Source organism: Ostrinia nubilalis, chromosome Z (genome assembly GCF_963855985.1).
Source record: "Ostrinia nubilalis chromosome Z, ilOstNubi1.1, whole genome shotgun sequence".
NCBI classification, from domain to species: Eukaryota; Metazoa; Arthropoda; class Insecta; order Lepidoptera; family Crambidae; genus Ostrinia; species Ostrinia nubilalis.
Window position 1 is genome coordinate 17,974,941 of NC_087119.1, and position 13,892 is coordinate 17,988,832.

The 13,892-nt window shown below is 37.5% G+C and overlaps 1 protein-coding gene across 3 annotated transcripts in view; it reads right to left on the bottom strand.

The window, feature by feature from the left end:
- Positions 1 to 13,892, bottom strand: part of LOC135086651 (WD repeat-containing protein 47) — a 104,026-nt gene that overhangs the window by 24,262 nt on the left and 65,872 nt on the right. For all 3 annotated transcript variants that reach the window (XM_063981407.1, XM_063981408.1, XM_063981409.1), the window contains one exon: positions 2,582 to 2,759. In XM_063981407.1, the coding sequence (XP_063837477.1) occupies positions 2,582 to 2,759 (178 nt within the window). The remainder of the gene's footprint in view (positions 1 to 2,581; positions 2,760 to 13,892) is intronic.

Consider the following 13,892-nt stretch of genomic DNA (forward strand, 5'->3'; position numbering starts at 1 on the left):
GCAATGTCTTGTAGCCTAGGCAGAGTGTATCTGCCTCAGCTATACTTAGTGTTAGTAGTAAATAAATTAATATTTATACATTTTTATATTTTACTTGGAAGAAGATATGACTCTAACAACACTTATGAACACTTTATTTGAGTAAATCGCCAAATATACCACCGCGGAGACCCTACTCGCGTCTCCGCGTTCCATTGAATCGTATGAGCGTATGGATTTTTTGCGATATTTTTCACAATTTCTATTTTAAAAAAATTACCTATCGATAGCTTACTTTATTCTGATGAATAAATGTCATAACAAGTTTTTCTCTAAAACTGATAGTTTGGCTAGAAAAAAATATTTTCTATCCACGCAGTACGCCGGCAGCGTTCGGATCGGATATAGTGACGTCATCGGTCCTGCGCCGGGCGGTCAGTGAACTTTTTTAGTAATTTTGCCATAACTTCGTCAATTTTTGTCGTAGAACAAAAATTTTTGGACTGTATATTAAGGATTTCTTAGACCTATAAATCTGCATTCACAGCTAAAAATCGAAATGATCCTCATTGTCCAAAATGGGGCTGTGTCTGTGCACTATCAATTTTAAGGCATTAAAATTATCGAAAATCACTCCCCAAACACACATTATTTGATTTTACTACACACCCGGGTTCAATGTATGCTACCTACATACCTATACACACAAAATTTAAGGGAGGGGACAAAAAGGGTGAACACTATAAACGGTGGAGAAGGGTCACGCCTAAATTGACCAAAGAGCAACAAAATAAATTCCCGATTTTATTTTATTCAGTTTTAGAATCAAAGCCAATGTGTAAAAAGCGAGTTAAATTTTTGATCGAGTGTAGTCTCAAACAAATTAGACTATACACCGACGAGACTTGTGGATAAATGTTTTAGTTTGGATTATTATGTGTTAGACTTTCGTCAATGCCTCATTTAATTACCTTCCCACAATTTCTCAGAAAGTAATAAAATGTCGGTTGAAGTAAAACATCAAAGTGGAAAACCTGTAAGTGCTTACTAGTGCTTAATTGTTAGTACGTGTAAAGCGGGAAAGTAATACGCTCGCTACTTCACGTTACAAAAGATTCATTTATACGGCTCTTAAGTTAAATTGAAGTCCTACAAAACTTGAAGTGTAGAAGATTTACGGCCGAATACTGAAACGCCATTTAAATATTTGACGGCTTCTCAAATAGTTAAGCAGCTCCTAAACTTACATTTCGCATACTCAAAACAATATCTGAGCAGTTCTCAATTTTTAAGCACCTCTCAAATTAAGTTGCACTCGAACGCCACTCAAATGAATTTTCGCATACTGAAACGCCATTCAACGCTAAGCATTACTCAAACAACTGTCAAATCGCCTTAAGCAGCTGTTAAATTTGAGAGTGCTTGCCCGGTATCTTAAATCCTATTCTTATACCTAAATCGACCTAAATAGTGGTAAATAATGTGTGTCATCGTTATCATTTCTTTCGAGCCTCGAGGAAATACCTAGATCTAATCGCAGGAACGCAATAAGGCTGAACGCTATTGAAAAATATTATTATAATGACATGCAATTCCGAGCGAGGTTCCGCGTCTCTAAAGAAACGGTGTTGTTTCTGGATTCATAATTTGGGAGCTCTTTGAAACCCCTCACCAAACGCCATACAACCAGTGGACCAAATACTTATTATAACCCTACTGTTCTACGCAACGGGAAGTTATGAACGTGTACTAGGTGATATCTTCCACATCTAACAGCCAACTGTGCATCGTATAGTGCACGAAGTAACAACCAAAATAGCTGCTATGAAATCCGCATTAATTACATAAACATGCCTATTTCTGAGGAATATGGGGACATCGCATAGCAGCATTTCCAAGAGTTGTTGATTTGTCAATTTGATGCTCTGTCAACAATGATAAATGTCAATTGTGGTTACGTTTCGGTTCACGATCGCCACTTAATAGATTTCAACAATAAAAAGTATCACCTTTAAAATTTTTTTTTTTAATTAGGTAAATAAAAATGCAAATACATTTTTTTATATGATAAAACGAGATTTATATATAATAGAAACTAAAAATAAACTGTTCTATGTTAAGTTGATTGAGTATATTTCCATAAAAGACAATACATAACCAAACGATGCTGCGTGTAATGGATAAAAAACGTAAAGTTATCATTTGTGTAAATGAAAACATACTTTTTTTGGTAAATGTTGGCATTATGTAAACATTTGAGAGCTGCTTAGCTGATCACGGCTTCAAATCCGTTGAGTGGCGTTTGAGAATACCATTTAAAATTGAAGGATACTTAAATTTAGGAGCCCGTCAGCTGAGTGACAGATTTGAGTAGTGTTTCAGTATTCGGCCGTTACTCATTCAATCGTTTGTACCGGTACTTTAAAAACATTTTATAATTAAGATGAAGCTGCGATAACGATAGTTCTTTCAATTAACGTTAAAATTTATTAAAAACGATTAACTATGTATTTAAAAAGTCAACCAAAGATGTTTTTCATTGAACACTTTGTTCTCTCGCGAATTTTTGTGCAATTAGGACTAAACTCAAAGATAATCTTACCTCCTGCCCCTCAAGGTTGCAAGTGTGGCTGTTGAATCGCATCAGTTTCACGGTCTTGTCGTTGGAGCCGGTGGCGAGCAGGTCCCCCGCCGGGCTCCACGCAAGACAGTAGATACTTCCTTTGTGGTGTTTCGTCCGCTTCAAAAGAACTGTCGGGGCCGTGGGGTTGTTGTAGTCCCTGTTGTGACAATATATTCACGTTATTTTTTATTCATATTATACAATCTATATAAAAGCGACAGCTCACTCATTGACTGACTCACTCATCACGAAATCTCAGAAACTACAAATGCTAGGAGTCTCAAATTTTGCATGGGTTTTTTTTTAGATCGTAGGTGTTCACTAAGATAGGATTTTGCAAAATTCAATCCCTAATGGGGTTAAACGGGTTCCACGTATGAAGTCGCGGTCGGCCGCTAGTACAATATTATGTAGTTTTAGGGACATAGCCAACGACGGATCATCCAGCCAACAATATTAATTCCGCTTGCAGCAAATGTTAGTGTGATGAGCAGGGTAGATTAACTACTCATTACTATGCTAATTGCTAATACTAGAAATAAAAAAGACAACTTTTTTTTGTTTTCAAATCCTGGGCTTTTCAAACACCTACCAATACATATCATGTAAGTTTTCACTAGGTTTTGTAGTTACTAAGAAATATCAAGTTATAAACACTGAGTTTATTAGTTTTTTTTACATTTAATCAAAAGGAAGTTATATTCCCCTAAAGAATTTTGGTAGCTTAAGTCGTCAGAGTACTTGTCTACATTTATACACTCGCGAGCAAAAGTATGGAATCACTTACATGAAGTTGTTTCCACGCGATCTTGTGTACTAACGAATTTGTTAGTAACAAAAAAAGTAGCACCATTTTAAAGATTAAACTTTTAACTTTAAATTGATACCAAATTCATTTAAATCACACCGGTATTTAAAAAGATATCCCGCCTGATGTGAAGAAGTAAGAAAAAAGACATGTACCAACTGTTTGATACGTCGCGAGCCTATTTACCCCCTATAAAATACACATCTCCGCTTCTTTTGACACTTTACCTGGGATTCTACACCTTCAGAAGCAGCACAAATCGTTGCACTATTGCAAGAAGGGCTCAGCCAGCGGGCTGTCGCACGTCAGCTCCACATAAGCCAGTCCTGGGTTTCGAAAGTTTTAAGACGCTTTCGGGAGACTGGTGGCTTTATCCCGAGGAGGGAAAACCGTTTTTTCATGTCAACTTCTCTACGAAATCGTCATTTGACTGGTATCGACGTCCAGCAAGAGCTCAGAAATGTTCGTAGGATAGCTGTTAGCAAGTGGACAGTTCGTCTAAGATATAAACAATAGAATTTGACTCCAAAAAGGCCTGCCACAGGCTTGAAACTGATGGCAGGTCACCGATAAGCACGCTTTCAATTTGTTCCTACACATCTCGATGGGAAGTCGAGCAAGCCACCCCCATAAGCCAATGTTTTAGCGAACCAGCACTGCACAAATCGCTCCCCAGGCCGTCTATAGACCCGACCTCTTCGACTGCTGCACTGCAAAAACAGTCTGCATTCATCGGAAAACAAAACTCGCCTCCATTACTCGCCTTCCGAGTGCAAGCTAATTGAAAGCGTGCTTGTCGGTGACCTGCCGTCAGTTTCCAGCCTGTGGCAGGCCTTTTTGGAGTCAAATTTTATTGCTCATATCTTAGACGAACTGTCCACTCGCTAACAGCTATCCTTCGAACATTTCTGAGCTCTTGCTGGACGTCGATGCCAGTCAAATGACGATTTCATAGAGAGGTTGACATGAAAAAACGGTCATCCCTCTGCGATGTGCACCGGCAATGTTCAGAACTTGGTCTCGGGATAAAGCCACCAGTCTCCCGAAAGCGTCTTAAAACTTTCGAAACCCAGGACTGGCTTATGTGGAGCTGACGTGCGACAGCCCGCTGGCTGAGCCCTTCTTGCAATAGTGCAACGATTTGTGCTGCTTCTGAAGGTGTAGAATCCCAGGTAAAGTGTCAAAAGAAGCGGAGATGTGTATTTTATAGGGGGTAAATAGGCTCGCGACGTATCAAACAGTTGGTACATGTCTTTTTTCTTACTTCTTCACATCAGGCGGGATATCTTTTTAAATACCGGTGTGATTTAAATGAATTTGGTATCAATTTAAAGTTAAAAGTTTAATCTTTAAAATGGTGCTACTTTTTTTGTTACTAACAAATTCGTTAGTACACAAGATCGCGTGGAAACAACTTCATGTAAGTGATTCCATACTTTTGCTCGCGAGTGTAGTAAGGGTCGATAAACATAATATAATGTAAAAAAGAAATAGGTAAATAGACAGCAATAAAGTTACCACAATTTTTAAGAATATTCTCAGTTTTGTCGGAAACACGAATGCGAAGCTTTTCTGATTTCATAAAAGTAATTGACCAATGATTTTTGATTACTCGCCGTTTTCAACCTACTGGGTCGACCTGTTTCGAGAGTTAACGAACTGTGGACCTTTACTCACTGTAACAAAGTTACACAGCAAAAATGTTCCCCTTGACTTGAGCAAGGCAAACCACCGCCTGGTCTAGTGATTGTTGGACACAAAACCGTGTTTGAATCCCGGAAGGTACACACATAAGAATGATAAATACAAGCAACTTCTGTAATGCGGTTCGCAGAGAAGATTAATAGAAACGTATTGTTTGCGATAATGTATTAATTACATAAACAGCTTGTTTATGTAATAATACAGGTCTATAAAATTATATCCATACCACGAACTTGGATAACCCCAAGATCCTAAACGATGTATAACTAAGTCAACACTATCTTCGTATAGAGTTTTAATAGAATCTATTATCCAACACCGCCTTCGTTATCACCTAATAAAGAGCTCATCCATTTAAAAAGCGAATAGATAGGGTTGGTTATTGCGTTAGTACTAACAGTAATATTAGAGGGTTGCTAGAACCCTGTTACGAATGGCACTATAGATCCGCAATTTGTCCTCACAAAAAAGGACATCCGCGGAAAGTGGTTCATTTCTGGTGATACTATTTGAATTCTCTCCACATTTTGCTCGATTTCTTTATGTCTCAGCATGAATTGGGATGCTGGCAACACTAAAAATTAATTGTTAATAAGCAAGTGCCAATAAGAAGTTTGTGTAAAATATTTTTATCAGATCAAATTAGATAAACGACGCACGCAGTGCACTATTTTACCTGAAATATTGCCAAACATAGCAAACAATAAAGACATAATTTTATCACATATCAATCGATTAAAGGTAGACCATGCTTAATGAGAAAAAGATTGGACACGAGACAAACGAGCAAAGTAGACAAATCGCGAAAAACTTTTAATTTAGCTCCCATGTGTCCATACTAAAGGCAATTTTAAAAGCAATCAACCGCTTTTCACGGTAGTTTAATTGGCAAACAGATTTCCAATATGCACGACATATCATTACAGGGTTTATTAGCAAGGCTTTTAGCGCTTAGATTCTTGGGTTTTCAACTTTTTAACTCTTCTGTAATGAACGTTCTCGGATCATGTGAATATGTATCGTAAAAGGAAATTGGCTAGAGATTGCCAGCAGCTTCTTTATTGATTAGATTTGTCGCATATTTTCGCTTAGCCTTCGATAAAAGTGGCCTGCGAAATCGTTAAGTATCCAATACTTGTTAAATAATAATAAATAGGTTTATAACATATGTACGAAGGGCGGCTGAAAATTTCGCGGCCTAAGGTACTTAGCGATGAGTAATTAGCTTGTTACTCATATCACTAGTTGCGACACTCAGTAGTATTATAAAAAGCAATCACTAATTAAGTTTGCACTGATAGTTCAATTTCTATCGAACAAATGACATCACCATGTCCGCCGAATCTGGAGATTTGCGGAATTTCGACACCGCGCGCCGCGGACATAATTCCTCGTAAAGAAGGAAAATAGACGAAAGACATTTTTGAAGAGATGTCATTGGTTCTTCAGGATTCTGGACCTTCATATACTATGGTTAAAAAATGGGCCCGACTATTTCAACACGGACGAGAGACCTGTGAAAACGACCCCCGCCCTGTCACGATACTGAGTGAAGGAAACGTTCAAAAGTCGAAAAAATCGTTCCGGCTGACCAAAGAATTAAATCGTGGCAGATAGCTGAAGAATATTTCTTTATGTTCGCGAGGCTATTGTACAGAAATGACGGGGGAAACTGACACGCGGATTGCTCTTTCCGCAAGACAACGCGCCCGTTCACGCCGCACGTGTTGCGAGGCCAAGCCCTGAAAGACACCGGGTTCTCAGAGATTGACCACCCACCATATAGCCAAGACCTATTACCTAGCGATATTTTCCTGTTTTTCGATTTGAAAAAGGACTTACGGGGCCGGAGATATGCAGATGACAACGAAATTAAAGCTGCGGTTGGTCGTCATTTTGAAAAAAAAATTTTTGGGTGGGTAAAAGGCATTGTATGCGAGATTTAAGAAATGTATTTCTTTTGAGGGAGATTATATTACAAAATAAAAAATAGAAACCATTTATTTTATTTCATTAAGTACCTTAGGCCGCGAAATTATCAGCCGGCCCTCGTACCTACTATGTTGGTTGTTTTTTTAAGTTTATTAGTTACAGAAGGAAAGAGTTATACTTTTTGAATTCGTACATCTACACAATATATTTTGGACATCCCCAAAATCGTGTTGTGACGTTGATGGATTCAAATTAATGCTGAAGTTTAATTTGCTGATAAAACTTTACGTCACCAAGCAAAAGTTGTTGGGGGGGTAGTTTAGCGCGAACTTAGCCGTTTCTTGGCGCTTCGTTTACTAAGCTTAATTGACTTTGGTTGCACGGACGCACGTACTAGTTCAATCTTATCTTACTCATATTATAAATGCGAAAGTTTGTATGGATGTCTGGATGTCAACATGTTTGTTACTCTTCCACGCAAAAACTACTGAACGGATTTCAACGAAACTTTACAGTATTATTGTTTATTACCCAGAACTAACATATAGGCTATAATTTATTACGATATGTGACAAACATTTCAATAAATAAATAAGACGTGAAAAATATTTACAAAAAAGCGCCATCTTTCAACATTGCTTTTGACATTCGTAAATAATATTGTATATAAAGAAATTTTGGTTTTGATTGAATTGAATTTGATTTGATTGGTTAAGTTAAAACGAGGAAAAATGGGGTCCACGCGTACAAAGTCGCGGGCGGCCGCTAGTGGTCAATAAATGCTTGCCCTTTTTACGTTCCTGCGTAGTTCGAATATCAAAAACCTCAAAAGATGTTTTATTCACTCAAAGACTAATATTTAGGTCACTGTTAATCATTTAATCAAAAGCAAGATTTCATAATACATACTTCCTAATGCTTTTAAATATGCATGCGACGCGTTTCTCGGTTGATTAAGGCTGATATATTCTGTCTTATACAATATCTTACGTGGTACCCGTTAACTTTCTCATGAATATACTATACACACGCTACTCCGTCCATACTAAAATATTGACGTTTTTTAATATTAGCCCGTACCGACAAGGTCGAATTCGATCGTCGCTACTGCATAATAAATAAATGAGCTGAAACTGTACGGTAAACAAGTGCAGTGACTTCTGTTTTTCTATAGGTTTTCCGCTTAATTAATATTTAACAATAACAGCAACATTACTTTTTTATTATTGAGCACATAAAATTACCATTTTTATGACTATGAGTTGTCAGAGATTGACTTATGATACACTAGGTTAAGCCCTGTCTCGTAGGAGAGCTTATCTTAGAAACAATCAAGTAGGAGATATTTTATCAAACTAATGTGACAGAACAACAGTATCCCACCAAAAACATTCTGTAAAAAACTAGCCAAGTCTCGATGGAGCTGCTTGTTTATCTCTAAAAAGTAATGAAATCTAGACAAAGTCGTGCCAAGTCTATGGTTCCTTACTGCGATTTCTTTATTATTATAGTTAATGTTGTGTGACTTGGCCGTTGAAGGGTGACAAAACCAGGTGCTCCATGACACCATTGCACCAATCTGTCGCCAGAACCGCTACCCATTGACGATGGAAAATCGCCATTTGGAAAACGTTGATTCAACAATAACCAGTCAATTGTAGGTTTAGTAAAGCTGCGTATTTATAATACTTATGTATGATTATCTTAATAAAGATTATTCAACGGCCAAGTCACACAACATTAACTATAATAATAAAGAAATCGCAGTAAGGAACCATAGACTTGGCACGACTTTGTCTAGATTTCATTACTTTTTAGAGATAAACAAGCAGCTCCATCGAGACTTGGCTAGTTTTTTACAGAATGTTTTTGGTGGGATTTCACTTCTTTTTGTAGAACGTGGCAAAATTATTTAACGTCGTCGTTTTATCGTCATTTTTTTACGATATTAAACACAAATAAACTCAACTACCTTTAAAATGGACAACGAATCAGAATTGTTTTAATAACATAACCTTAGCGAACCTTACAATATAATAAACGAAATCAACGAATAGCAAATTACACAACATTCAACTTAATCGACGACTTTCTCTAGAAAGGAAAAAAATTTGGACACCGCTTGCTAGTGCTAGCGCCATCTAGCGGTGAGCGATACAGGCGAACACCACGGTGCCGGAGTAGTATTGATTATGAATGTGGTGTTACTCCAGATCTTCGATTTTCCTAGTTTTTATAGTTTTCCCTTTATGTGGCTATTAAACCCTAACTCTGTACCAAATTTCAGCTCTCTGAGTTTATGGGAAGTACTAGTTCTATTTTGATGATCATCAGTGAGTGAGTGAGTGAGTGTCGTAAATGCGAAACTTTGCTTTCACTTAACTTCGGAACTAAATGACCTACAGACTTGAAATTTTGGATTTTAAGTATGTGATTATAGCTTACTAGATGACGAAAATTTCTGTGTTCTGGTCTTATCCAGAGGTTCTCAAATAGGGGCCTGAAAATGCGGCGAAATGGTTCCAGTAAAGGATGGTACGGCAGTGTTTGCTTCGCGCTCGACTTGGCGGGGGCATGAAAAAACGGTTTTCCCTCCTCGGGATAAAGCCACCAGTCTCCCGAAAGCGTCTTAAAACTTTCGAAACCCAGGACTGGCTTATGTGGAGCTGACGTGCGACAGCCCGCTGGCTGAGCCCTTCTTGCAATAGTGCAACGATTTGTGCTGCTTCTGAAGGTGTAGAATCCCAGGTAAAGTGTCAAAAGAAGCGGAGATGTGTATTTTATAGGGGGTAAATAGGCTCGCGACGTATCAAACAGTTGGTACATGTCTTTTTTCTTACTTCTTCACATCAGGCGGGATATCTTTTTAAATACCGGTGTGATTTAAATGAATTTGGTATCAATTTAAAGTTAAAAGTTTAATCTTTAAAATGGTGCTACTTTTTTTGTTACTAACAAATTCGTTAGTACACAAGATCGCGTGGAAACAACTTCATGTAAGTGATTCCATACTTTTGCTCGCGAGTGTAGTAAGGGTCGATAAACATAATATAATGTAAAAAAGAAATAGGTAAATAGACAGCAATAAAGTTACCACAATTTTTAAGAATATTCTCAGTTTTGTCGGAAACACGAATGCGAAGCTTTTCTGATTTCATAAAAGTAATTGACCAATGATTTTTGATTACTCGCCGTTTTCAACCTACTGGGTCGACCTGTTTCGAGAGTTAACGAACTGTGGACCTTTACTCACTGTAACAAAGTTACACAGCAAAAATGTTCCCCTTGACTTGAGCAAGGCAAACCACCGCCTGGTCTAGTGATTGTTGGACACAAAACCGTGTTTGAATCCCGGAAGGTACACACATAAGAATGATAAATACAAGCAACTTCTGTAATGCGGTTCGCAGAGAAGATTAATAGAAACGTATTGTTTGCGATAATGTATTAATTACATAAACAGCTTGTTTATGTAATAATACAGGTCTATAAAATTATATCCATACCACGAACTTGGATAACCCCAAGATCCTAAACGATGTATAACTAAGTCAACACTATCTTCGTATAGAGTTTTAATAGAATCTATTATCCAACACCGCCTTCGTTATCACCTAATAAAGAGCTCATCCATTTAAAAAGCGAATAGATAGGGTTGGTTATTGCGTTAGTACTAACAGTAATATTAGAGGGTTGCTAGAACCCTGTTACGAATGGCACTATAGATCCGCAATTTGTCCTCACAAAAAAGGACATCCGCGGAAAGTGGTTCATTTCTGGTGATACTATTTGAATTCTCTCCACATTTTGCTCGATTTCTTTATGTCTCAGCATGAATTGGGATGCTGGCAACACTAAAAATTAATTGTTAATAAGCAAGTGCCAATAAGAAGTTTGTGTAAAATATTTTTATCAGATCAAATTAGATAAACGACGCACGCAGTGCACTATTTTACCTGAAATATTGCCAAACATAGCAAACAATAAAGACATAATTTTATCACATATCAATCGATTAAAGGTAGACCATGCTTAATGAGAAAAAGATTGGACACGAGACAAACGAGCAAAGTAGACAAATCGCGAAAAACTTTTAATTTAGCTCCCATGTGTCCATACTAAAGGCAATTTTAAAAGCAATCAACCGCTTTTCACGGTAGTTTAATTGGCAAACAGATTTCCAATATGCACGACATATCATTACAGGGTTTATTAGCAAGGCTTTTAGCGCTTAGATTCTTGGGTTTTCAACTTTTTAACTCTTCTGTAATGAACGTTCTCGGATCATGTGAATATGTATCGTAAAAGGAAATTGGCTAGAGATTGCCAGCAGCTTCTTTATTGATTAGATTTGTCGCATATTTTCGCTTAGCCTTCGATAAAAGTGGCCTGCGAAATCGTTAAGTATCCAATACTTGTTAAATAATAATAAATAGGTTTATAACATATGTACGAAGGGCGGCTGAAAATTTCGCGGCCTAAGGTACTTAGCGATGAGTAATTAGCTTGTTACTCATATCACTAGTTGCGACACTCAGTAGTATTATAAAAAGCAATCACTAATTAAGTTTGCACTGATAGTTCAATTTCTATCGAACAAATGACATCACCATGTCCGCCGAATCTGGAGATTTGCGGAATTTCGACACCGCGCGCCGCGGACATAATTCCTCGTAAAGAAGGAAAATAGACGAAAGACATTTTTGAAGAGATGTCATTGGTTCTTCAGGATTCTGGACCTTCATATACTATGGTTAAAAAATGGGCCCGACTATTTCAACACGGACGAGAGACCTGTGAAAACGACCCCCGCCCTGTCACGATACTGAGTGAAGGAAACGTTCAAAAGTCGAAAAAATCGTTCCGGCTGACCAAAGAATTAAATCGTGGCAGATAGCTGAAGAATATTTCTTTATGTTCGCGAGGCTATTGTACAGAAATGACGGGGGAAACTGACACGCGGATTGCTCTTTCCGCAAGACAACGCGCCCGTTCACGCCGCACGTGTTGCGAGGCCAAGCCCTGAAAGACACCGGGTTCTCAGAGATTGACCACCCACCATATAGCCAAGACCTATTACCTAGCGATATTTTCCTGTTTTTCGATTTGAAAAAGGACTTACGGGGCCGGAGATATGCAGATGACAACGAAATTAAAGCTGCGGTTGGTCGTCATTTTGAAAAAAAAATTTTTGGGTGGGTAAAAGGCATTGTATGCGAGATTTAAGAAATGTATTTCTTTTGAGGGAGATTATATTACAAAATAAAAAATAGAAACCATTTATTTTATTTCATTAAGTACCTTAGGCCGCGAAATTATCAGCCGGCCCTCGTACCTACTATGTTGGTTGTTTTTTTAAGTTTATTAGTTACAGAAGGAAAGAGTTATACTTTTTGAATTCGTACATCTACACAATATATTTTGGACATCCCCAAAATCGTGTTGTGACGTTGATGGATTCAAATTAATGCTGAAGTTTAATTTGCTGATAAAACTTTACGTCACCAAGCAAAAGTTGTTGGGGGGGTAGTTTAGCGCGAACTTAGCCGTTTCTTGGCGCTTCGTTTACTAAGCTTAATTGACTTTGGTTGCACGGACGCACGTACTAGTTCAATCTTATCTTACTCATATTATAAATGCGAAAGTTTGTATGGATGTCTGGATGTCAACATGTTTGTTACTCTTCCACGCAAAAACTACTGAACGGATTTCAACGAAACTTTACAGTATTATTGTTTATTACCCAGAACTAACATATAGGCTATAATTTATTACGATATGTGACAAACATTTCAATAAATAAATAAGACGTGAAAAATATTTACAAAAAAGCGCCATCTTTCAACATTGCTTTTGACATTCGTAAATAATATTGTATATAAAGAAATTTTGGTTTTGATTGAATTGAATTTGATTTGATTGGTTAAGTTAAAACGAGGAAAAATGGGGTCCACGCGTACAAAGTCGCGGGCGGCCGCTAGTGGTCAATAAATGCTTGCCCTTTTTACGTTCCTGCGTAGTTCGAATATCAAAAACCTCAAAAGATGTTTTATTCACTCAAAGACTAATATTTAGGTCACTGTTAATCATTTAATCAAAAGCAAGATTTCATAATACATACTTCCTAATGCTTTTAAATATGCATGCGACGCGTTTCTCGGTTGATTAAGGCTGATATATTCTGTCTTATACAATATCTTACGTGGTACCCGTTAACTTTCTCATGAATATACTATACACACGCTACTCCGTCCATACTAAAATATTGACGTTTTTTAATATTAGCCCGTACCGACAAGGTCGAATTCGATCGTCGCTACTGCATAATAAATAAATGAGCTGAAACTGTACGGTAAACAAGTGCAGTGACTTCTGTTTTTCTATAGGTTTTCCGCTTAATTAATATTTAACAATAACAGCAACATTACTTTTTTATTATTGAGCACATAAAATTACCATTTTTATGACTATGAGTTGTCAGAGATTGACTTATGATACACTAGGTTAAGCCCTGTCTCGTAGGAGAGCTTATCTTAGAAACAATCAAGTAGGAGATATTTTATCAAACTAATGTGACAGAACAACAGTATCCCACCAAAAACATTCTGTAAAAAACTAGCCAAGTCTCGATGGAGCTGCTTGTTTATCTCTAAAAAGTAATGAAATCTAGACAAAGTCGTGCCAAGTCTATGGTTCCTTACTGCGATTTCTTTATTATTATAGTTAATGTTGTGTGACTTGGCCGTTGAAGGGTGACAAAACCAGGTGCTCCATGACACCATTGCACCAATCTGTCGCCAGAACCGCTACCCATTGACGATGGAAAATCGCCATTTGGAAAACGTT